Below are 26,393 nucleotides of genomic sequence, written 5' to 3' on the forward strand. Positions count from 1 at the left end.
GTTTTCGAGAGTCACGAGAAACGAAAGCTTTTTTTCGTTTTCACTATGAGAGAATGACGGTAAATGCCGTCACTGGTGAATTGGGGACTTGAAATAGTAATTAACTGGATAATGAAGCGAACACAAAATTAAGCGAAAACACAATACTATCTTTCATATTTGGATATATGTTAAACACATAACTGGGAGGACTTTGACAATGGCAGCTGTTTTCCTCGCGCGCAGACGACTTGGCGGATGCCAAGAGCCAGCTGCAAGATTGCGTGCGTCGTCTGCACGAGTACGAAATCGAGATCAAGCGTTTGGAGAACGAGCGCGACGAGTTGGCGGCCGCCTACAAGGAGGCTGAGACCCTGCGCAAGCAGGAAGAAGCCAAGTGTCAACGACTCACCGCCGAGCTGGCCCAGGTCCGCCACGAGTACGAGCGCCGCCTGCAGGCCAAGGACGAGGAGATCGAAGCCCTCCGGTGAGCGATGCCACTCATTACTCCACATTCCAATCAGAAGGGCGCCAAAATGTCCGCGGAAATAGCCCGTTTCATTAAGCCCGCTCCCCTCGTCCATCAGTGGTGCGTGGTTCGTGCAAGTGCACCTATCTTTTATATCTGTACTGGCCGGTGCACTCGAGTCCCGCTTAATATACGACGAAGACTTCTGGCTGTGAGCGGCGTGCTAGATATACCGCCGTGCCAGAGGTTCGTTCATCTAATCATGACAGAGGTAGAGTGGTGAGACAGGCATGCCGCGTGATACTCGTCAGTGATTGATGAGTAACACGAGGAAGGCCTGTATGAGATCGATGTATCCCTCTGTTGCCTGTTTAAGTAAGGCTGATTTTAAGAACTAAAGGTATGCTAAAAAAAGTTTTTTGTATAGCGCTAACTTCACGTACGTGTTCCCATGATTAAAAAATATATATACCAGAATAAGTGTTATGCTTATCTATCAAAGACGCATTCAAAGATGTGGACTTTCTCTATTCTGCTCTGTGAAGGGAATACAGGCTTTGATGCAAAGTAAGTGAAACAAGGCAACTGGATGGTACCTGACTGACTTGAGTCAGTAACTAACGTGATCTTCGGTTACGTCTCTTTCGCTTTGTTGCTAGGATAATGCAAAATTACATTAGAACACGTGTCATCAGCGCGAAAAGGGAAGGACTAGTGCCAACTCGGACACTAATCCTTTTTTTCCCAGTTTCTTCTAATCCTCCTGCTGCGTGCATGTAAATAGTTCGTGTTTTTATAAGTTACTCAATCATGCAAATTATATTATATCCCTTAAAATTCTGTATATAAAATATCTTTAGTTGACCTTTAAGTAAAATGATTACAATGCGAGATATGCAGCTCTTCTATCGAGTAATGGGCGAGCGTGTACCATCGCCTGACAGCGGATACATTTCTGCATGGAGTTAAACTTGCCGGTTGTTTGCACATGCGCAGCTGCGTACTTTTATGAAGAACTAATACTTGGTATCACTAGTGGTTTTGAACATGCTCTAGGAGGAGCTCTTAAAACTGAAAACAAAAGTTACGTCTGTTAGACGTGTTAGATGTCGGTCTTGTTGGGACGACCAACAAATGATTATAAGGTTCGCAACCCTGCGTGTTAATAGTGGAATTAGTTTTGTGCAAATATTACGTACAAACCTCTCTGAGGTGCTTCTCCTCAGATATGTTTGTATTAATGTTTACAAACTCAGATACGTAATCGAATGATAACTGTTTTGTGTGTAGAAGTGTATGGCGTAAAATGCAACAAAGTCTTTCACAACCTTTTCTGCCTTGCACCGAATATTGTTCCCTCAGCTTGCTGACTTGCACCATATGGTGCATATGTGTATCCCCTGTGCTGGAAACAACAAAATTCATATGACTCAATTGTTTTGTTTCTTCATGACCGTCAACATTCGAATATTTATAAACGTACCAAATAGCGTATAGGGTAGAATACCTTGTGGAATTGCTTCTTTTGGCAGCGAAGCCCATTCAGAGGTCTAAAAATGTAGACTTCTAGGAGCCTCACTTCAAAGGAATGAAAAGTGGTCAGTCAGCAGTCGCTTTCCGGCTATAAACATATCTGGGAATGAGCCCATGTGAAAGGGGGGGGGGGGGAGTTTCAAAAGTCTTTTAAATCCTTTAAAGTCTTTTAACTTTTTTGTTTTTAAATTTCTCAGAGACTATAAGCAAACTTTTAGAAGTATGTTTCAACTTTATGAAACTCACACGGCTTACGATAACTGGATAACGATTAAAATTGGTTTCGCAGAACAAATTTTATTTGTTTTGTCTTCGTATTGTCTTTAGGTACCATTGTAGCTATTGGGAAGTTTTAGCCAGTATTAGAGTTGACTGGTTAGACAGAGGTAGGTCCATCTGCATTTGAAAAATATTGCGACACCGGTTCATGCTTTAGTTCAGAAAGTTAGCGAATACAGTACGCCTGCTAACTTGGGATTTTAACGCTCATGACGCTGTACTGATCACATGAAAGTACAATCATGATGTTTAAACCCTGAGACTGGAAAGGAAACTTTAAGATATATTAAAAAAGAAAGAAGCAAGGTGACAGTCGAGTGACTCAAAAGACTGAGAGGCTTGTCTGTCACCTTTTTTCTGTTTCTTCTAAAACATCTTCAAGTTTATTTTCCACATCATGATAAATACGCACCAGCTCGCCTGCTCGCTAACAGTTTTTTTTCACAGAAAGTACAATCTTCATCCAATTGATCTTGCGGTCCTGTAGCGTAAGCTGTCGCTTCAGGTCATACGTTCAGAAGATCCTGTTAGCTCGCTCGAAAACTTCGAAGCATGCATCGAAGCGCGCACCCGGAGTGGATCTTTTTTTGTCTCTTCTTTCACGATACGCTTTCTTGTGAAACACCGGTAAAGTACTATACTCCGTTTCACCTTATGTTGTACCGCGGAGAAGGCTAGAAGCGCGAGCTCATAGCGTTGGGAGCTGCTCTTAACGCACGAGCGGATGTGCCGCCGAGATGTACCCCTGAGCAAGGAGCTCGCGCTTGTAGCCTTTCCTGCGGTACATCATAAGGTGAAACAGAGTATAGAACCTACAGAAATATTTAAGTCTAACGCAAGCAAAGAAACTCTACTTTGCAAAGTAGATATTTTAGGCATGACACAATAACCAATTTAATGAAACATTGTACTTGGCGGCGAACGTGCGAGCAATACTTTTGTTAGAATTTAATGTATCTCATGTACTCATCCCTGCTATGATGCCGAACGGCGTTGCAAAACCCTGTAAATAATAATAATAAAAAAAACTAGCAACAAGTAAAAGAAGAATGCGAACTTTCTAGGAATAGTCGCGAAATTAGTCCTTGACAACGTCCTTCATCTTTGTCACTGCTGACTTTCAAACGAGGCCAAAAACCTAATGCTCTTTAAGGGCCCTAGCAGCAGGCGAGATAGTCTTATTCACCCTTGGGTTTCTAGCTTAGACTCTCGAACAGAGTTCTTGCCACACCCTTGTGTTGGATACGAACCAGCTCGCACCTTTACTTCACATTCCCGGTTGCCAAGAACATCTAACGAAGGTCGCAGAGCTCGCATCAAGGTTACTCTGCTAAAATCAGGTGCGACGAAACTACGAGAATTTCACATATCGACGAGGGTTTACTTATAAGACTCTCCTGCTAAAGCGCCGGTTTGAAAAGGAATTGGAGCACGGAGTTAAAAAAAAGTACGACGGCCAAGGTCCCCAAGAAAGTGGGTGAGCAAAAAACACTAAAGAAGTGCTGAGGTCAACACTCGCTGTACAGAAACGCAAATTCGTCAGCAGAAAACAAAAATAAAGGGAAGAAGAAGAAGACAAGGAATGCTCTCGAGCCATCTTGGAACACTGCCAGGAATGCGCTCACGTTGCGATCGCAGTGTAAGAAACCAACACCTCATCGATGCTTGTGGAATGGAATCCCACGAAAAGCCCAAGAACACGATCAGACTCCTTTCGAAGCGGACGCGTGACGGAGTGATGGAAGGGCCCAATGGGCGAAAAGCCACGGGCAGTGCACCAGTGTCGGCCGACACATTCCCCCAAGAGCCCAGGAGTGGTGCGCAGAGGACGCGCCAGATCGGGTCGCTCAGGCTTTTCCGGGAGCCGGTCGGGGCGGGAGAGCCCCCTGCGTGCCAGCAGGGGCCTTGGGGAGGCACGCCTGGAAATAGGACCCCCGCGGCCAAGCCTAGAGCCTTGTTGGGCAACGCTCGAAATAACAGTGAGCCACAGGGGCCGAGGGGCGGGCCCTGCCTCCAGCGCCACCGCCAGCCGTGCTCGGTCGGCGAGCCGAGGTCCCGAGCTCTGCGGATCGACGATGGGAACCCGCCGCCGACAACCTTACCTACACATGGTGTACGACCGGAATCAGCAGTACGGCGACAGCCTGTACCGCAAGACCGTGGACGACTTATACCTCCGAGAAGGCATCCTCACCCCGAGGGCCCTCCTGTCAAGCCGACGCTTCGAAGATACCTACTTCCTGACCCGCTACCCCAGGGTACCGTCCATGTACCGCCTGATGAAGCGCTGGGACACCGGCGACGACTTGGCTCTACGCAGGAGCAACTCCCTGTCCTACATCAGCCACCCGGACTACACCAGAAGCCAGCTAAACCGCGTGCTATACGCGGACGACAAGGCTGTACGGAGGTTCGGACCCCAGAACAAGGTGCACGTGCACTCGTCCCACGACCGCCACCTGCGCTCAATCGAGGATCACCGGGCTCTGATGGCCGAGCTAGAGATGCAAGAGGTGCAGGACCGCCTGCGCCGGGAACACCAGCGCCTTTGGTTCCACCCGGAGTCCATCAAGAGACAGATCCCGTCCTACTCCGGCGACCCGTTCGCGACCATCTATCGCCGCAGGAGACCCTTCAGCTACTTCGACTACAGCTACTGGTTCTAGACCAGACCCGCTAGCAGCCCCGCTTGCCATGTGCCGCCTCCACTATTCGTGTTTGCCGTCAGTTGACCTCCCTACCCAAGGATGTACGCCCCTAGCAGCAGCGTTACTTGAGAGACGTTTCGTTTCATCTGTGGATTCAATGTAGCTTAGAGTAGCCCTCTTCAGAGCAAAATAAACTTAAAGATTTTGAACCCCCCACATCGTTCGTGTTCCATGTGATGTGTCGACCCCCTGAATGGTTTATGGTAAAGGCACCTCCGCATCTGCTGCACTTCGTGTAGGTGAGGCAAATGTACGTTGTTTGTTTGGGTCATTACGTAGTATACGATCGTGCTTTGAATGCCTTCACGTATCGCACGCGGACCCGTGAAACATGGTATGTAACCCTGTTTCACGGGTGACAACCGTGCCATCCATCATTTCAGCTCTTCCGAAGCTTCTTTGGAAGCCTTGAGAAAATCGAATATGAGCTCGTTTCTGTGGTACTTTCGAACGCACTGAGCAATTTTCCTCGCTGTGAAAACGCATTTCGTCATCGAGGGCACTTGTGCAACTTGTGCGTGATGAAATATATATTTGCGTGGCGAATTATTTCGTAACGTTAATCGAAATACCCATTTATGTTTTGTTTTTTAGATTTCTTCGTGTATTACACTTTTTTTCAAACCTTTTTTACTTACTTCAAATCACAGTGCTCGTCACAATTGGTTGTTTCTGTTTTTATACGACACACATCTGACCGGCGGCTTTCTTGTTTTGTGAATTCAGCAAGCAATATCAGCTGGAGGTGGAGCAGCTCCAAATGCGGCTCGCCGAGGCCGAGGCAAAGCTCAAGACCGAGATTGCTCGTCTCAAGAAGAAGTACCAGGTGCAGATCACCGAACTCGAGATGTCCTTGGATGCCGCCAACAAGCAGAACCTCGACCTCCAGAAGATCATCAAGAAGCAGGCTATCCAGATCCAGGTAAGAACACCCGGATTCCGCGTGGCTTGTATAGTATCCAGAGTTGCCCAATGGTGAAGGAACGTTACGTACTGAAGGAGTGCATCGTGGGCTTGGACGACGGTCGAGCCTGAAGGGAAGCTGCGCTTCTTTATTCTATATTTACTGGATCACAGCTCAGTCTGAAAGTAATAGTCTTCGTGATACGCTTGCTATAATTTGATTTGGTAAAAACCCAAAGCTTTATGAGAAACCTAGACGCAACAGCATCAAGCAGTTAGTATGCGCAAAGCTGTAATTTAACACACACTGACAAGAAGACAGATCTAAATCGGCATTAGTGTTTTCAATGTCTGTCGTTTTTAGGTGTCCGAAACGCGATCGCTGCATGTGCCTTTACCCGCGACTCAATAACGACAATAAGACTGATCTTGATGTGCGTGCAAAGAGCAAAAATCAGGGTTTGCCAAGCTTCGCGTCGCCCGTTAAGAGTGCGTCATCGAGCTGAGTGGGAATTTATAGAAAGATATCAAGACGAAATGCGACGTCATTGCAACGCAAATTTTCTTGTTGTTTTCTCGTGTAGATTTTTCATGTAGTTTTGTAACATTTGTATGGATATGAATGTCCTAATTACGCTGCAGTGCTTTATATTTCAACGTATATGCGTCTACCCAACAGGAGCTGCAGTCTCACTACGACGAGATCCACCGTCAACTGCAGCAGACCGCCGACCAACTGGCCGTGTCTCAAAGGCGTTGCCAGGGGCTGCAGGCAGAACTGGACGAACAGCGTGTCGCCCTGGAATCTGTAAGTACATTCGATACAATTTCTCGTAGTTAAAATATAACTGAATGCTAGAGCAAAAGGGCTTGGCCCCAATTCTCTATTCTCTCTTGGAGATTTCTATCTTCAGTAAAGGCACTTTAGTTATTGCGGAAGTAGTCCTGATTTCGCTATTAATATTTATTCATGGCCAAAAACCTGAGTGCTCGACAAACTGGGGTCACTTTCATTTTTGGTTAGGATTCAATCAGATAAGTTTCGTGGGCGTCGTTGGAGAGACGTTGTCAACGTGAATTTCAGAGAAGTCCACTGAAACGATTTTCCTTGCCAATCCCCAGGCTCTGCGCTCCAAGCGCGTTGCGGAGCAGTCTCTGGAGGAGTCGCAGGTGCGCGTGAACGAGCTGACCACCATCAACGTCAACATTGCCGCTGCCAAGAACAAGCTGGAGAGCGAGCTGTCCGCCCTGCAGGCCGACTACGACGAACTCCACAAGGAGCTCAGGGTGAGGACATTTTATCGCCTTAATGTTTTTTATTCAAACTAGAAGACAAAAAAACAAAAGAAAGAATAGAATCGTCATAAATCTCACGTTCTTCGGTGTAAATGTCAATCCCTGGATGCTGGCTATTTCGCTGTCAGCTCTGACCACTTGACAGCCACATGGCGGGATTTCATGTGCACGGCTCATTACGTTGACGTTCCTCACTGTCCTTATATTGCGGCTATGGTATTCGAAAATCTGCTGAGTACTTGTAGTGGGTCTAGAGCTCTATATGATTGTTAAGTTCGTCGCAACTATTAAGCACATTCGAAGCTATTACCATAACCAACTAGTAGTTTACTTATCATTGTCAGACAAACCTAATCTGCGAACACTTTCAATGTGCCGCGCAATTTGATTTAATTGAAACAAACAAAGGCATGAAAAAGAAGATTCGATAGAAACTATTTTTTTTCGGCGCACTCCTCATTCTGCAGGAAATCGCAGCTGAAACGAGAATGTATTTCGATCTAATCTAAGCCCTGAGACATTGAGAAATAAAACAACGGACAAGACGACACAAAATCTCAAACGCAGCTGAGTTTATTCACAAGGGAACATTAATTTATAGCCGTCAACACAGACAGGAAAGAGGGACGACAAAACGACCTGCCGCCGCAAAGTTGGCGGAACTGAGCCAGTCTGATTGACCTCCACCCTGAAACCACATCACCAGCAGATACCCACCGCCAAGCTACCCGACATGCTAATCTCCGTTAAGGCCATGTTAATCAAGCGAAAGACCCCCCCCCCCCCCCCCCCCCCCCCGATCTCAGACCACCCACCACTAAACAACGCCAAAAAAAAAAAAAAAATCACAGCAACTGGATTGTTTTTTACGCCTTTGTTCAAAACTATAGACGGCTGGCTCAGACAATTTCCGTTATTCCCAATACCCGGGATTTCCTTTCAATTTCGCAGTTATTTTATGTTTCCTTTTGTCAGGTTTTAGATTATGATGTTTCCTAACCAGCTCATCTGTATACCTTCGCTCCTTGCGACTGTATTTCAGGTGGTTGACGAGCGCTGCCAGCGCACCATCGTTGAGCTGAAGAGCACCAAGGACATCCTGATTGAGGAGCAGGAGCGCTACATCAAGGTGGAGTCCATCAAGAAGTCCCTAGAGATCGAAGTGCGCAACCTGCAGGTGCGCCTTGAAGAAGTGGAGGCCAACGCCTTGGCTGGAGGCAAGCGCGTCATCGCCAAGTTGGAGTCCAGAGTGAGTGTCCTTAGATGGGTCAAAGACTGACACTTCCTTCACAGACATTGCTAGCCGAGCGTGTTAACTTACACTCGATGAACGCGCCACTCATCCACGTTTGGGTAATGTAAATGTCATATTCAGGCTTATCAAAAATGCTTTGTTATCATCTGATTTTAGCATTTGTGTCAGTGCATGAGAGCGTTGTATCTTCACATGATTTCGACAAAGCCGAGGCACCTGAACGTAAATTGATTGAGTTGTTAATTATAAAAGCGCTCGAGTGTTTTCAAATAAGAAGAAACCATTTGGTACTACAACAAAAAATATGTAAATTCTTGATATGAATGATTACATGGTTAAGCCTAATCTACTCCAATTTAAGTTGTTATGTCGACATAGGCTCACGTGAGTAAAAGAAAAGTAGAGTGAAACATATTATTCGTAAAAAGGATAAAAATATAAAAAAACGAATCTGACTGAATGTTTTTACTGCATTGAGTAAATGAAAATATTACCGATCTGCAAGAAATGAAATCATGTTCCAGCTTTGGTCTGAACTGTCTGGCACATTATACAAGGTCACCCAAGCTAATCGCTAAAATCACATTGATTCCTTCATCGAATCACGTAGGATCGCTTGCCGTAGTCTTATTTGGTAAGCACCCGGCCAACTCTTCCCGAGGACATCATAGAAACGCGTTTTGGTATCGCGGCCACTTTTAAACCTTAACTTTTTGTTTGAATTGCATTAAGGAGAATTGGGTAAATATTTACCTATATTTTGTTTGACATCAAGTGCGAGCGTAGCAGAAGCTACAGATGCAAGTCCTGGGCTTTCAGCCTCCCTGCCGAGCACGTGCTCTCGTGGCATCGTTTCGGGAACCATGCTCGTGGTTGTAGCTTCGGCTTCGTTCGCACGTCAGATGGCCACAGTGGACTTTGCTGTGACATTGGATGACATGTAGAGTGACATGCTTGAACCGTGTGTGGCTTTCTTGTGCAGATCCGCGACGTGGAGATCGAAGTGGAGGAGGAGAAGAAACGCCATGCCGAGACGCAGAAGATCCTGCGCAAGAAGGACCACCGCGCCAAGGAGCTGTTGCTCCAGACCGAGGAAGACCACAAGACCATCACCATGCTCAACGACGCCGTCGAGAAGCTCAACGAGAAGGTCAAGGTCTACAAGAGGCAGCTCAACGAACAGGTGCGCGCCTATCCACCGCCGCTCACGCTCTTTGTAGACAAAGTTTGCTAAATTATTTAAGTATGTAAAGCGTGCTACGAGTATAGCTACACGCGCTGAACGTGCTGGTGTCTACAGCAGTAATTAGCTATCTGCAGTTACACCAAACGAGTTTAGCCTATACTTTAGAAATCCTATTTACTCCCGTTTCAAATCGTACACGTACTGCTCGCACCTATTCCCGTTGTACTCAACGGTTTCTAGAGACTCATCATATTTTTTTATTTCTTAAATCGCACCTTATAAAGCGGGTTAGAAGAGCTGAAGAAATTCTGCAAACGTTCTTGTTTAAGGTTACATTGACGGCGAAATACTGGTCAAGCGCCTGACCAAATTTGTATCAAATGCGTCTCCCAATTCGGGAATCCGGCTAACGCTTGCAACAGTCACGAGGGCTTGCTCGTAATGCACGAAAAAAAATCTTACCTGAGGCAGTCTGAGGGAAAGTATCGCCAAGGTGATATTGGCACGAAGAGAATAGCACGCGGAGAGTGCAGTCTTTAAGCGCTCTTGCGATAATATTGGCAATGCCTCATGTTATACCACTTCAAGGAAGCTTCCTGTTCACAGTTTGTTTTGCTCAAACACGCAGAGATTTTTCGGGGCTCAGTGAAAAGCGGCATAGCAGCGAACGTTATTTCTTCGCGTTTTTGACTCACGCAGCGTTTAAATTAGCCATGCGATTATTTCAAATTGTGCTTCTGCTTCATATTAATGAGGATAAAAACTTTTTTTTAGTTGAAAAAGAAACTAAATTTAAAATTATTGGTTTCACGTTTACAGTAAATATTCGACGTAATCTAAGAAACAACCAACATATTTCAAATGTAAATGTTTAATAAATGGAGTAAAACTTTGTGCAACAAAATTTTAATAACGATCTTTAATTGTTATTTAAAAAAAGAGAAATGGATGTATTGTTTTCTTTGTTATTCAATAAATGTATCGGTAATGGGCAGGTGATAAACTAGAATGGGTGCTTGCTCGCGCTTAGGCGTGTGCTCCATATTTCTCCGTAGCTCTTCCGTTCCCAGAATTTACTAGTCAGATTAATGCCGCGAACAGTAATCTCACATTTTTGCCTCTGTTCTACTGCGGAGTCGAAACGTTGCTGCTTCCTTCGCAGGAGGGCATGAGCCAGCAGAACCTGACCCGCGTGCGCCGCTTCCAACGCGAACTGGAGGCGGCCGAAGACCGCGCCGACTCCGCCGAGAGCAACCTGTCCATGATTCGGGCCAAGCACCGCTCCTGGGTGACCACCAGCCAGGTTCCCGGCGGCACCAGGCAGGTGTTCGTCACCGAAGAGTCGAGCCAGAACTACTAGAGTGGACTCGGGCCGTCCGCCTCGGCCGCCGCTGCGCCACCAGGACCGCCGCCACCGCCACCACCGATAACAACAGCAGCAGCAGGAGCCGCAACAGTCGCGTCGACGCTGAAGCTCGCCCCACAGCAGCACGCACGAAAGCGCCGGGTTGCCGTGCTGGGTGAAGCCAGCGGCTTCCGCCAAAGCCACTTTCTTTGACTGCCAAAAGGTTGGCTCAAGCGCCGAGTCACCATCGCCCTGCCGACGGGAACCCCGGATGCCGGGCAGCCCGGCGGAGCTCAGCGGACAATCGATTAGGTCTCTTGAAATTCTAGGCGTCGCTCTGTTTCTTAAGGACCTCGCTCTCTCGGGAGCTTCGGGCGCTTTCGAGAAAGCGAATAACATCTCGCAGGTTTTTCGTCTTTAAGTGACCAAACGTATCAAAAAAAAAAAAAAAAAGAGTGAAGGCACGAGTTGGTGTTTTTGTCAACCGATGTTAGTCTTTGGTGACTTGAGAACAAAGCAAAGGGGACCTAGTTAAGACACTTGGCGGAAGAGCTGGCATATCCAGTAGGCAACCCTGACATTTTCGAAGGGGGCGGGAGGTATCCTCCTCACTCATGAGAAACTGATTACTTCCAAGAATACGCTCGATTTGTTTTAACTCTTGAAACAACGCATTGTTACCTTGGCACATGGTGCTGTAAAAAAATAATAATCATTGCCGACATAGAACTACAAGACTGTTGTGGGGATATTTAACGACGGGCTTCTTGCGAAACCGAATAAAAGTTGAATAAATTGAACTGAAAAAAAAAAAGAGGAGGTATGAAGGTTTTCCTTGGTCTTTCTGGACCACACACAACTTGATTTCCTGTTGTTACACTTACATAAATTGTCCATATACACGTACGGTTATTTCAAATGCGAATGTCTGTTCTCTTTTTTCCGGGTCGACTGTTTCGCGAATTCCGTGGATCGTAACTTTCTCATTTTGTTCTTGTTTCGAAGACAAAGCTAATTACGCTGTTGCTGACATCTCGCGGGTTTTTTCTTTCTTCTCTTTTTCCCTTCCCCACCTCCCCTCCACACAAAGTTTTGCGTCCAGTTTTCTTCTCTCTTTTGAAAGCTTTCGATCTTTCCTTTACCAGACGTGATTTGTGTGTCGTAGAGCGTGCACGCTGCAGGTGTACTTTTACAGAAACAATAAAGGCGCCTCCAAAAACCTCCACCCCACGGCTCTTCATATATTCTACCCGCATTGCCTTCTCCCATTTTTGGTCTTGTCACTTTCACACGGGCACTATGACGAGGATCTGTGTTTGTGTGTTTTGGGCTGAAGGGAAAAGGGAAGCCAGGAGAGGCGTGGGCCAGTCTAATAGGCAATCCAAGTTTCCACGAATCAGTTTTTTACTGCTGGATAGCGCTGCAAGACATGATAACGTGTCCTCTATTGTACTATAGCCGCCCGTTGTATTACCTTTGCATAGTCCGTAATTTTTGGTTGCGGCTAGAATATAAATCAACTGCATTTGGGAAAAAGACACCAATTTTATTTGTTGACGGTTCCAACGATGCTTTCAGTTAAAATGACGCCCGTGGCGTCCTGAGTACAGTTGAATATTTATATGAAAACTCTCGATAAAGAACTGCAACGTGCAACGTGCAAAGAAAACTTAAGTTGTCACGCGAAGCTTCAAAAGTGATAAAGGAAACACAAATAATTGCATAAAAAAACAATTAAACTTTACGAGTGTCAATGCACAACGTAATCCTCAACGGCCGAAAAAAGTCAACTCCCATGGCGAATTCGTCACAACGGCCCAATGCCACTCGTTGTCTTTCGGCCCTGACAGAACGCTAAAATGAAGAAAAAAAAAAAGGAAAAAAAGAAAAAATAGAGCCAGAACTTGGAACTTAGCGAGGCGTTTACGGGAGTATCCATGCAGGGAGTGAAGTACAAAGTTGGCCAGACATTTCTTTTTTCTCCGCCAAATGTAAAGTCAACCTTACCGCAAAACCATCTAAAAACCACCCCCCCCCCCCCTCCAAAAAAAAAAAAAAAAAAAAAAAGAAAACGCGATTTCTACGCAAAAAAAAAGAAACACACATGCACACACACACACACGCGCGGGCGCGCACGCACGCACGCACGCACAACGCCAACATTTGGTATATTTTCCGCGTGCACGCTAGCCCGGCTTGCGAAAACTAAATGTTTTCTGGCTGCGTCGACGCATTCGGCGTCGTTTGCGCCGTTTCCTTTTTTTTTTTTTTTTCTTCGGGCAAAAAGCCTGTTTGCGTAATGCCCTCGCTGCATGCTTACCTTTATGGCGCAACACCGGCGAGCTTGCCGAGTTTATATTGACTTTATGCGTAGCCAGAAACCGGGCTGAAATGGAAGCGACAGAAATAGCGGAGCAGCACTCAAAGTTGGAATTCGGGCGGGTTAGTTGCTAAGGTCACAGACACAAGCAGACGCCAACGCACATTTATTGACAGTTGAACTCACCCCGAGGCAGCGGGACACTCGAATGCACCCAGTGAAGCACACACACGCACACACACTCACAAGTACACCCTCGCAAGCGCGCACGCACAAACGTGCACACGCTAGCAAATAGGGAACTTGTGCAACAGACCTGGGACATGAATACGTTCCAACGGTAAAATTCGCGTCTCCTTGCTACATGAAATCAAATTTCTTTCAGCATGCTCATACGAAAAAACCAAAATGCATTGGACATCAGCAAAAGGTAGTGACTAGTGAAAGAAGAGCGAGGCGACGGGCTAACTGGTGAAACACAGTAAAAACGTACAACCCGAAACGTGGGCATACAATAAAAAGGGAGGAATACAACAGCGTCTCCGTTGCCTTTGTTCTTTTTTTCCTTCTGGAAGGGAGATGGGGGGAAAGGGGGGGGGGGGGGAGTTAAGTCCTTACTAAGTAACGATGTCCCGTAGCAAATACAATTCAAGCGTTGGGTACGTGAATAGGGGAAAATCGAAGACAGCACTTTGGGGGAGTGTCCAGTCTGCGTAGGAGGGCTGTACGTGATAGAGGATACGCTTCCCCAGCTCCAGTATTCTAGACCTTGCTTTTAGCAATAAAAGCGCCAAACGGAACTTTCGCCTCGTTGCACTCAAGCACGGGCTCTTTACAATCGCGTAAGAGGGTAAACCGAAGACTGCTATGGGCGGTGTTTTCGAGAAAGCCGCCGTCTGACAGCTCGAACACGACTGTTAAAACGGCGTGTCAGGAAAGACGGAAGAGCAACGCTGTTTTCAGTCGTATTCCGAGCCGATCGCGATGCTGACTTCATCTCCGATGATGAGTGTCTTGTGGTACCACAGGTTGGAATCCACCACGACTGAAATGAATCGCAAACAAACATTAATAAGGAGAAACAGTGAGCACAACCGGTGAAAAAGTATATTGTAAAGTAAAAATAAAACATAATAGTGGCAAAAGAAATAGAGAGCAAGTGAAATCTTTTGTTGTGCCGGCTTGGTTGCAATTGAAATGTCGGCTACGACCCGAAGACGGTTTATAACTTGTGAAACTTACTTTAGTCAAAGACACTTTAAGAAAACACAAGGCATGGCGATGGTGTGCAAGAAAAAGATGTGTGATTATCTCACGGGTCAGAACGGTCCCTGTTCTATAGAGCCACGCTTAGAATGTCGGTAATTTCTTCCCCGATATTGTTGTGGGTGCCGCCATCTTGGTGATTAGTACAGAGTGGACGCCACTGCCGATCGTCATGATTCAAAAGTGCGACTACCTCAGCATTCGATTCGGTGTTAGGAAGCTTAGGTAATATTCCTTTGCTTTGTCGCGAACTGTTTAAACATTGTGGACGACGGGAAAGCGTTTCTTGTGATTATAAACTGCTTCAGATAACTGGAAACCATGATTTTAAGCACCAAGATGGCTAAGTGTTGTTACTTTGAAGCGTAGCTTATTTAGTGGCTCCAGTATCCACGATTCACGGCGATTCGTGCCCAAAAGCGCAGCACAATCGGTATGCTAACGAACGAAAATGCTAACAAAAATGATTATATGGAGCATTCTGTGCATTGACGTAAATGGAAATACGGCCTCCTTATTTTTATAAATATATTTTTGCCTGCTCCCATTTGTTTTAGAGCCAAAGTTCCAAATAACTGAGTGATATTTGCCGTTGAAGTGCTGCTGCCAGCTTACCCCCCGTGGTATCCTTCTAATAGGTTAAACACCTTAATTAATAAAATTCAAGCTTCGCGTTTCTTGCACGTACCATGAACCATTATTCTGGGGACGCTCAAAGCGCGTCACGAGCAAGTGCTCCGCAGCTGTCATCATCATACCATTCGAAGCCACCATATTTGTTTTCCACATCTTCCAGCTGTGGACGACGCGCATCTGCATTTAACTCGGTTTTCATGATAATATGACATTGCATTTCTGCATTCAATGAGTTGCTGTTCAGATTTGGTTCAAGAAGGAAAAGGAAGACGCCAGCAAAATTCTGGAAAAGGAATTGTCAGCAACGAGGTCTTAAGACTCGTCACTCAAGCAGTGAACAGGGGACCTATGTTGGGCTTTTTGTACTCCCACGGCGACTAGGGAGAAAGAAGTGACGTAGGTGTGAATGAACGTATCTTAGCAACACCACAAATCGCGGAAACTCACTTTCTGACGCCGCGACGACATCGCAGAAATTCGTCATCAGCGACTCCACCGATCAACATCCAAAGAACGCTGTTGACGTCACTTCCCACTCCCTGGTCGCCCTGGGAGTCCAAAAAGCGCAACATTGGGCCCCTGGGCCATCCAGATCAGTGAACGGTCTTTATCGAAGACACTGTCTGAAGCCTTCGTACTGGACGGCAGCACGTGATCATATTTTAGATCTAGAACACCCGGTTTGCTGAGACCATTGTCTCTCATGCTAAACCAACGTTTTTAGATCAGGGTTAATTGGGAAACTCCCGGGAGGCGGTGGCTCCGTTTTGTGGCGCTTCCGAAAGGCGGCGCTAGCGTCACGTTGCGATCAGCGCCTTTTATACTCGGAGAGTTTGGCCTTCTTAAGGAGATTTAGACAACCTAGCAACCACAGCAGCGTAGTCTGACAACCGGGGAATGACTACTTCTCTCCGCCATTTCGGGGCTCTGACTCATAGGAACTGTATACAATTTCTCAGGAATAAGGAAGACAAAGAAGTAACGCCATTTTGTGATATCGCGAAATCTGCTGGTTCTAGCGAGCAACAAGCTCCGCCCATTGGCCAAACTCTCTCAGTATAACCGGCTCTGGTTGCGATTTAAGCGCGTGCCCCGCGGTCACGGTAGCACCCGGTAAGGCGCTTAAAAGCATGCTACAAAGGCTCCGATAGTGCGGTACGCGGAACACGGTAACGGCTTACTAAAAGTTCCTATTGTTCCTTATCAGCGACCTTCTTTACTAACCGGGCGCGCGAGCAGAAAATTTCGTTATATGACCGATGTTTTCAGGCGTGCTCCAGAGGAAAGAGCTAAAACCATGGGTAGGTGCACTTAGTGGAGAGAAAAACATCTTATAATATACTGGCATTTTACTTTTTTATTTGGTGCTCACGTTCTCTTTAAATACACTTCGTTCAGTGGCATCATTTGCTTTACAAGTCCTTCGGCGGTTTGGTTGGCTGCGTGTTGACGCCTTTCAGAGCAAGAGGATAGCGGGCGACGCGCAAGGAACCGATCCTATCGGAACCGTAGCGCCACCGCTTCCACGGATACTGCGGAGCGCGCTCCGGTGCCATAAAGCGCCCGAGCTCTTTCACCAACTGAGCTTAAAGGAGCGATGCAACAATTTTTGTACTTTGCGCAAATACCGCTTAAAACGGATCCCTAACGTTAATGACCTATGAAACACGCGTTCGTTCTTCACCCCACGCCAATAGAAGTCCCAGAAAAAAATTTAAGAAAAACGAGCAGCGTTCACCCCCTCAACTCACAGCCAGAACAAGCGGCCACGTGATCTGGAGCCGATTATATGCTGCCAGTGTTGATCATAGCCACGCGCTGCAGGGTTGGCAAAGCGCAGGACACGCGCTGAGTTCCAGACATTGTTATGGCTCGGCTGTTGTCGTCGTTACAGCGATTGGACACGGGTCACTACCCGAATGCTTCTCGAGCTAGCAATTATCACGAGCCCAAGTCGAGTGCCCACGCAATGCTCGGGTCCAATCTATGAACCGCATTCAAATATCGTCACTTGGGTGTACTGCGATCCCCACGTTACGTCATCAAATTTTGCAAGGGAGAGATTGAATGAAAATGATCGCTTTTGTCCTTGAAATTACACCGCAACAAAGGAGTTTCTTGGCCAGTGGCGTTGCGTGTGGGTATCCTTGAGTCCGAGGTGTCCCAGTAAGCTCGTGTAGAGTGAAAAACATTCCAATTGAGTATCGTTGCACCGGTTCTTTAATCTAAAAACGTTGGGCAAAACTATCCGTCAGGAACCCTCCAATATGGCGGAAATTCGATAATAGATCATGATTACACTAGGTGGCGCTTTTCTTTTCGTATATGGTCTATAGACGATTGCAAGTAGGACGTGTTGCGGCCGCCGTGCCTCTGCACGTAGCAATGCACGTAGCAATGCAAAGCGTCATACCAGCATTGCGTAATGCCTCAGCGCAGACTTAATTCTGAGGTCTATACGAATGTTCCGCCTCATCATTCGCTGAGCTGATTTCGTAGATCACATAGATTGGCTGTTTGAGTGTTTTGCGGGTAAATCGAAGCGCATGCATTTCTTACAATGTAGGGAGTATTCACTGGTGGCCATATCTGTGTGCGCGGCTGCTGAGCGCGTGCTGACGGCGAGCTTCCGCAGTTCTTTCGCAACGTGCATTCTGCACCATCAAGATTGCCGGTCTTAGCAGCCTATTAATGTGAGCTCGTTCTCAGCATGCGCTCTAAACATCGCCCTCAAATATGGCGTCCAGTGAATACACCCTATTCGCCTCGGGACTCAAACTGAATTTAGAGAAAGTGTGCTCTTGTTTATCCATGGTTCTCTATGAGGCACGTGGTGATTCCCTCTGTCCATAATGCGAGTGAGGACAAAGCATCCACACTAACGGCACAGAGGACGGGCAAGGGTGTACAGGGCACGAGCTCTTAGCAGTGGATTCCAGTGCGCGAGCGCTGCATTGGCGCCTCCCGTGGCCTGGGCCTCGCGTCCGTAGCATTTGTTTTGCTCCAAATGCAAATCAAATCGTAGTTCTGTTTTTCCCGACATGAGCCGTGCCGATCGAATCTCGAAGCGAATAGGATGTTCTAAAATAGAGCGCTTCAGGACATGCGCCGGCAAAGATCGTGAAGATATTGCAGCAAAAGCACAGGATTGAGTGAACCTTCACGTGCTTGTGTCTTTGCAGCTACTGTGTTTATGAACAGGCGTTCGCAAGGCATAAACCCGTGTTTCTGTGGTGTTTTAGCCTGTACTGGGGGACAACTATGTCTAGTATTTCAGAAAAAAAAAATGAAGACTCCACGTGTAGAGCTTTGGTCGGCGCTCAAGGTGCGCGACGGCACGGGTACACATAGCTCTGGCTTCATTACCAGAAAAGGTGTCCTCAAGTATGCTTCTTGAATACTTTGTGCCGTGCAACGATATTGGGTAGGAATGTTTCTAACTGAACACAAGGTTACTGCTAGTGCTGGGACCGGCTGGGATCCAAGTATACTCGCACGCAATGCCACTGACAAAGAAGCTGCTTTGTCGTACCATAATGTCAAGGATAAAAGCGGACGTTTCCTTTTAGTCCCTCCTTCGCAAAACTTGAGGACGGAGTTGACGGCGTTGTGAGGATCGCATTGTTGGCGTTGTCGACCATGCGATCCCCGGGATTTTTGTCGCCACGCTTTGCGATCTCCGTAGTGACGATATTTGAATGCGGCTCATATATAGTGGACACGAGCACTAAGTGGGCATTTGATTGGGGCTCGCGACAATTAGTACTTCGACACGCCACTCTGGTAGTGGCTCGTGACTAATCGCTGCGACGACGGGAATAGCCGAATTTTAACAATGCACGTATCTCAGCCCGCACCCTGTGCTTTGCCAACCCTAAAGTCACGGTATCCTGGGGAAAGTAACGTCATTGCCTTCCCTGCCGCTAGCTGAACATTAACCTATAGTAACACACAGACTACAAAAACCTCGCAAGGCGATTGGCTGATCGGTTTCTGTTGTCATGGCAATCGCCATTTCGGCCCTTTCAAAACTTCGAAGCTTCAAAAATTTCATTTTGAACCAGTGGCGCCAAGATCGCTATGTAACTTCACCGTACTGAAAGTGTTCCTCGCCAATATACGCGTCTTTGAAACTGTGTACGCAGTCGACTTACCTTACAATAATATTGTTCTTCCTACGCATTTCAAGACTAGGAAATTATTTTTCAATGTTGCCAAGCACCGACGCCACATGTGGTAGCAGTGCGAAGATGTGTACTTGTTTCGCCGGAGTGTGGATAACGAAAATGTCTTCATAAAGCAACCTGTCACCCCAAATTTTGATCGCCTCACCAAGAATGGAGAGGCGAACGGGGAACTGTCCATAACATGAACCAAAATGGTGACCATACGGGGAGCTTGGCGCAAGTTTCTTAGGATTCACTTACTTTAGCCAACCCCAGCACGGGGCTATGTTAAACATTAGCGGCATTTAATCGGCTCCATAACACGTGGCCGCGTGTTCGACTGCTATTTGAGGGATAAATGCTGGTCGCTTTTTCGGGAATGTTTTCTCCGTGACTGCCATGCGCGAAAACAACAACCACAAACAGACAACAACGCGTGTTTCGGAGATTACGAATCTAAAATAAAAAAAAATAAAAAAATACTCGCGGAATTCACTCAAAGTACAAACATTGTTGCATCGTTCCTTTAAGCACAGTTTTCCTACGTTAAGAAGCTTGCGTACGCTTGCGTCGAGAATGCGCAACCGTGCCCAGTACGAAGCGTTGCAACCAGTTAAAGCAATAGCTTGGCACGTGGAATATGAAGCACAAATATGCCGGTGATTTGCATTCATATATTGACGTAAGCGTTTACGTAAGCTGCGTAACATAAGAAAACGGTGCTATCTGAACCAGATTTTAAGGCCCCTACGCACAGTTGCGTTCACGAGCGTCGGAGTGATTTTGACTGCGTTGCGTCAAACAACGAAAGCGAGTCGCCGGCACATCTGTGCTTCGAATGAAGCGTGGAATCCAATTGAAGGAATCATCTTGGCACGTGACGTGATAAGCAGGGATGTCCTGGTGTCTCGCAGTCGCAACGCAGTTAAACGTACTCAAACGCTCCCAAACGCAACTGTGCGTAGGGGCCTTCAAGCTTGCCTAAGGTACGGCTGTTTTTGTCATGCTCGCAAGCTGTGTAAATGGAACGTTTGCTTGTTGAACCGCATATTTCGAGGAAGCCCAGGTAAGTAATGGTCTGGGTTTCTTCTCGGGCTCTGTCGGCATCTGTTGCTTTGTCATCTTGAAAATACAGGCGAGATAAACAAAAGACCCTCACAAATTTCTCCTGGGTTGACGACGATCTCGAGGCTCTGGCAGTCCGAGTAACATTCAGGTACAGGCTCGAGGATCCACTGCTTGCGGCCCCTAATCTGAGCCTGCCAGGATGGCTTTCCCACATGGTCGATCTGCAGTAAGAAGAGTTGTGAAGCAGCTCGAAACGTAATACTGACAAGCAAAAATCAATAATTTTTCGTTTGCTGGTCAAAAGTTTAATAATAATTACGACGCCCATTTAAAATGTCACCCCCCCCCCCCCCCCCCCCCCCCTCCAAAACCGTTCGAGAATTACGAGTATTTGCTAGGTCCGCAATTCTCGAGAATGACTATCCTCGCAAATCTTTATTACGAGCCTCTCAATTGCTGCGAGAATTGTCGACGTGAGGCAGGCAGACAAACATAAAAGCATAATCCTCGCCCACGTGCGTCATGTGCCCGCTTCAAGTACCTCCGCGGTCGAGGAAATAGTCTGTCGTCTACTCCGCGACATTTTTTTTTTATGCGGGAAAGGAGCGGCGTCAATCAAAAGGCTTTAATTCGAAGAAAAAAGGTGTGCCACTTGATATTTTTATTCCATCGAGACAAGAGTGATGGCATGACTGAACGGTGACTTTGTACCGTGACGCCTTCATGTGGGGCAGGATGAGGCAATTATTACTCACCTGATTTTGCCATATGCAACTCATCGTGACGACGAGCAAAGGCAAGTGAACCCCGGTTCGCTCATGAATAAATTTTACTTAAAGTTTGTCATTTCAGTCAGCTACCTTAATTTATTTACTCGCAGGAAGCAGACGGAGCGCAATGAGGTTGGTTGGCGCTGGCGGTTTCACTTTGGCAGATTCTACGCAGTGTATGACTTGAATGGTGATGACCACAACATTTGCACGTCAACTCAGAGAAACCATTGCAAAAAAGAGCTGATACCATGATTGGTCAGCTGCATAACTTAGGATAGGGGCCAGCAGAAAATTAATGAAGGGAACAGGACGGCGTCAGGGGAAACCCGTCCCCACTAAGCTCCCACCACTTGAGTGTACATGCGCACACTGAACACTTTGATGGCAGTTACAACTATGTCACCACTCGACTCACACGTCCCTGCATAGAAGCTGCCGTGAGCGCACACGAATTCCCTCGTGACGTCGAGCCGCACACCCTGGTAGGTAAAGACTGCGATAAAAAGCAGAAAACTCATAGCGCAGACTCCGTTGCAAATATTCTTGTTGCTAGGAGCACGCTGCCATGTTGCAAAAGGTTCATTCGTAAACCCGTTGCGTCATGAAAACAAGTGGAAGAGATTAGCTGGAAGGGTGATTGGATTCCCTTTGATCTGTCACCGAATGCTTAACCTGCCACTGACTATAGCGGACACTACTAGGTGCCAATGCAGAACACCGTATTGTGTTCCTGTAGGATGATCTGCGGGAAAGTAGGTGCGCGGTCATGTTTAGAGCATATGTTAAAAAAATACTCGAAAGCGACAAAAACATTAGCACAAAAGTGTCTAAGCATCAGCATCCCCACAATAAACATTTTTTTTTTATTTTCGTATGTGTACAGGTTGAAAACTATTCGGCTTATTGCTAGGTAAATGAAACAGTGAATAAATTAAGCTGGCGTTGCCCTCACGGTAGCATATATTGTGTACAATGTAGGAGAGAAGCACTATAAAATTAAACCCATCATGTTCAACCGCGTTTCTGGATCAAGAAGTCGGTTACTGGTTATGGATGCAGTAGGACTTCAGCGCGAGCTTTTTGCCATAGATAACACTTGATCGCACGCGCAGTTAAAGCCCGGTGGACGGCAACAAGTGCGTGCTGGAGGCTGAGATTCTCCTCAGTTCTTAGCCTGTTACCGTAGAGTGAACTCTGTCGGCGACATTAAACTGAAAACACCGCAAGTATCTGGATTGTTTTATTATAGAAATTTATCTGCATTATACTTCGCTTACAGTGTTCATATTGAGCTGAACAGACAATTATCAAAATTCAGTGCCATCCGGTGGCTCCATTAGCAGTTTACACTTTGCCTTACTAATGGCGGTACTCGACCTGCAGTGTGTAGTATTTTGCCGGACACTATCACTTGCTCTAGTCAACAGCAGTAGAGAATGTGTTCTTTACCTTACCATTTTTTCTGGATCTCTCAGTTTCGATGGTGTCACATATACAAGCGGTAAGAACGAAGCACAAACCCACATTGACGCCGTGATAAACGTTTATACATCAAGGGGCTTAAGAGCTTATTATGTTCCGTCAACAAGATTGGCCAGACATGAGTTAGGAATGAGCGCTTACGCAGATCTTGTATTCAATCCCTGCTTCGCATCGTACGAGCGTCTCGAATGTACAGGGTGTCCCCGAAAAAAAACTTTTACAGTTTTTTTCTTTCTCGCAAAAATAAACTACGCAACGCCGGACGCTCATTCTCTGCCCAAAGGTAGCAATAGAGGTCCCACCCAGATGACCAAGTTTCAGCCCGAAGCGATATCTTATTAAAAAAGGTACAAGTGATTTTCTGAAAATTTCAATGGGAAAATGGCGTCCGATGGAGCTTTCTGGCCAAATTTCGGAAAGAGTCTATTAAAACCTTCGGTTAGCTCATGCCAAGCAAAACAAGGGCAACATAGTCGTTCTTCCTAGCGTACTACTGAAAACCGCAGAAATACATCACGCGAAAAACGTGTACAGCCAATGACTGGTTCAATGAAGTAATGCACTTTCATGATTCGAATTACGTCATTGTCATAAACGGGAAAATAAAGCGGATTTGACGCACGTGAAGGTGGGCGCCGTATCCCGGACTGCCCATGAAGATCCAGTCCAGCGTGGAACCTTCGGAATGCGCAGGCAGAAAGTACGGCGAGGCGTAGTGACGGCGCAAGACGTCTGCCACACCCGCGTCACAGTTGCTCCTGTCACAAGGGTATGTCTTCCAGTCAAATCTCTGAACTTCGTTCCTCCTACGCGGTTAGTGGAGGTATCACGAAAATTCGAATCTCCACCGAGGTTAATACAGCACAAACACAGTGAATGAGAATCCTCTGTTGAAACGTTAGTTGCGCAAATGTGCCTAGGCATCGCGCTCGCCCTCGGCACCATGAAGCGTAGTGTACCGGGTTCCTGAGAGAACATAAACCCCGGATTTTCGGCCCGATTAAATAAACTATGCACCACAGAAAGCTGAAACTCCGTGTGAATGTGAATTTGACGCTAGCAGTAGGTGAAGGAATGGTAAAGTTCGAGAACGTGACGTTACCTAGATCAAGCTAGAGATAAAACCGAAAATCAATATTAATTCATGAGCCGACGTCCGAGTAAGCCTAATATTTTCCAAACCAACAAATGGCACTGTGGGCGCCTATGGCATTTATTTGAAGGAGCAAACTCATGAGCAAGAAAAAAATATGTAGTTTGTTGACTAATTTTTTTTTTTTGTATATACATAAATATTACGGCGCCCAAAATATAATTTCTTGGTTTGGCGAATATTAGGCTTATCTGGACGTCGGCTTATTGAGAAATTTTTTTTTTTCAGTTTTATCTTTTGATTCGTTTAACGCCATGTTCTCAAAGTTGTTCGTTTTATCACCACCGCAGCGTCACATTCTCACGAAGATTGAAGTTTCTGCGATGCGTAGTTTATTTATGCGATCTAAAAATAAAGTTTAAATTTTTTTCCCAGACACGGTTGTTCCGTCCTTGGCATGCATGCTTTACAGAGAGGTAGATCACGAGAACAAAATATTCGCTTTAAACGTACAGACCATTTTGCATTCTGCTCCCCCCCCCCCCCCCCCCCCCCCCCCCCCGATTTTTATATATTGTAGTAGTGTAATTTGGAGGTTGTGCGACCTTCCAGGCCTCTTATCAGAGTGGCACGCAAGTCACATGTGAAGTTAAGAGAGGCGCAGAAAAAGAACCACAGCCGCGTAAGCTCTCATCGCTCTAAGCAAATAAATAAATAAAAATGGGAAAATATAAAAACCAAGATTTGGGTTCTACGCAGTAGAACATCTTACTCATGACCACTGCAGTTTTTCATCGTGCGGAATATTTTCCTACATTCCTTTCAAGTGTGTTTTGCTCTAAAATCATCTGGTGGGCTAGTTGGCTAAACATAATGATGAAATTAGCGCAAATACAAGGAAGGAAGGAAGAAGCGCTCTTTCCTGTCCTAACGTTCTTCCTTCCTTCCTTGTATTTGCGCTAATTTCCTCATTCTGTTTTGCTCACATGTAGGTTATTTCTAGATCAAGACGGGCACAGTCTGAAACCGGTACATTTTGAACTGCCTTACGGAATATAATACCCTCCCAGCATAGGCTAGATAAGGCCGCAAACAAAAAAGAGAATTGAATCTGCATGCTTGCTTTTAGACATTTTTTTCTCTCACAATGTACTGAAAGCAACGAACAAGAAGACGAAAGCGTCACAATTTTCAAACGAAAAGAGTATCGAGAGCAGTGCCTTTGAACTCACCATCCAATATACCAGGGCTGCCGTGATCTCTGGGCAGACATGTTGAATACCTCGAAAAGGCTTCTGAATTCTGTTTTGTAAGGGAAGAACTGACAGTAGCTCTTGGACGTTTTAGCCGACGCGCTTGCGTAGACATTCTTGAAGAATTCCAGAGAGAAACTTCGCAGCGCGGTCCAGTTCGAGGCTCCATCGGTGACAACCACGGGAACTCCCGTGTAGGCGTGACTGGAACCAGATATGAACCCGTAATCTTTCGGTAACTTCCGGAAACCAATGAATGCCGCTTTTGTTTCAGTTACGCCAACATTTCACTGAAGTATCAAAGAGCAAATTAAGTTATTTAGAGGGGTGTTCCTTCAAACTTTCTCAAATGCTTTTTTTTAAATATATATTTGTTGAAAAGAAAAAAAAAACTGCTTTCAAATGTTTTGAAAACGGCATCCAAGTTTAAAAAGAAAATACTGTCAGATGTCTCCAAAGCCGCTTTGAAATATTTTGAAAGCTTTCTTGGTCCAGCTATAAAATAAAACAAATATTTTAGCCTGTATCGAAAAAGCGGGGTAAGGAACGGATTGAAGAAAAAAAAATACTCTCAGTAAAAGGCAAGAAAACAAAAGCGGTCAACATTTCTATCACGCAACGCGTCCTCAAATAAAACTCTGGTTCAAATAAAAGCGCCGCCGTCCGTCTTACTTCTGCTCGAAATCCCATTGACTTAGAGAGGTCTTCCGTTCGATGCTTTTCAAACCACGGCACATGGCGCAGTCGACGGGAGGCATAAGCGCACTCTGAACTCGGGCCGGCATGGCGACGACGCAGGGCTCCAGCTCGGGCTTGGAATTTCCGACTAACAAGGTTACCCAGCCGTCTTGGCGATGCAGGCCAATGTACCACAACCGGAACAAACCGACGAGGACGACCATCGCGCAGAGAAGCTTCGAGTACCGACGCACGGAGGATGGCACGGCGAACTTTTGAAGCAGATCGCACAAATGCCTTCCTGACGCAAGGCTAGCATTCTTGCTACGCAGACCCCGAAGTCTCTTCACGGAGGTGAGCAGAGAAAGCTGCTGGGCCGTGATCCCCGACGCAACGACTCGCTCGTGCAGCTCGGCAAACTTGGATTCGTAGTCGTGTTTCCTCACCGCTGGAGACGGCTGCTTTTTCGAGTTTTTTCTGGTCGACTGCATTCTTCAGTACCTATCGTATCACTTCGGAAGGCGTATTCTTTTGTTTTCAAGCCAGAAGTGTAGCCCTCGACGAGCTGCTTCGGAACGACATTAAAACAAAGCGAATCTTTTGAGTAACGAGCTGTTCGCGTTCAAGGTAAAGTAAAAAAGAAAAAAAAAAAGAAGGGTTATTATAATAGTTTGATTTATATTTTGTTCTGACCGATGCTGCGCT

General features: G+C 46.2%; 3 protein-coding genes across 3 annotated transcripts in view; 2 read left to right on the forward strand and 1 right to left on the reverse strand.

The window, feature by feature from the left end:
• Window positions 1–12,178, forward strand: part of LOC8024860 (paramyosin) — a 35,008-nt gene extending 22,830 nt beyond the window's left edge. Inside the window, exons 8-14 of the mRNA XM_029980221.4 lie at window positions 226–466; window positions 5,695–5,890; window positions 6,551–6,679; window positions 6,994–7,158; window positions 8,210–8,416; window positions 9,405–9,605; window positions 10,771–12,178. Coding sequence (XP_029836081.1) covers window positions 226–466; window positions 5,695–5,890; window positions 6,551–6,679; window positions 6,994–7,158; window positions 8,210–8,416; window positions 9,405–9,605; window positions 10,771–10,968 — 1,337 coding nt within the window. The 3' untranslated portion in view covers window positions 10,969–12,178. The remainder of the gene's footprint in view (window positions 1–225; window positions 467–5,694; window positions 5,891–6,550; window positions 6,680–6,993; window positions 7,159–8,209; window positions 8,417–9,404; window positions 9,606–10,770) is intronic.
• On the forward strand, window positions 4,226–5,126 carry LOC121833743. The gene has a single exon (XM_042287286.1). The coding sequence runs from the start codon at window positions 4,336–4,338 to the stop codon at window positions 4,924–4,926; it is 591 nt and encodes a 196-aa protein (XP_042143220.1). The 5' UTR covers window positions 4,226–4,335; the 3' UTR covers window positions 4,927–5,126.
• Window positions 12,179–13,804: 1,626 nt separating the features above from the next.
• LOC8024873 lies at window positions 13,805–25,795 on the reverse strand. Its single transcript, XM_040209430.3, has 5 exons — window positions 25,683–25,795; window positions 24,990–25,214; window positions 21,608–21,614; window positions 20,501–20,630; window positions 13,805–14,318 (listed from the first exon to the last, which is right to left on the reverse strand). The coding sequence occupies exons 1-5, from the start codon at window positions 25,793–25,795 to the stop codon at window positions 14,233–14,235; spliced, it is 561 nt and encodes a 186-aa protein (XP_040065364.1). The 3' UTR covers window positions 13,805–14,232.
• Window positions 25,796–26,393: the final 598 nt, after the last annotated feature.

The sequence above is a fragment of the Ixodes scapularis genome, unplaced genomic scaffold, assembly GCF_016920785.2.
Source record: "Ixodes scapularis isolate PalLabHiFi unplaced genomic scaffold, ASM1692078v2 PGA_scaffold9__187_contigs__length_104089568, whole genome shotgun sequence".
Taxonomy (NCBI): Eukaryota; Metazoa; Arthropoda; class Arachnida; order Ixodida; family Ixodidae; genus Ixodes; species Ixodes scapularis.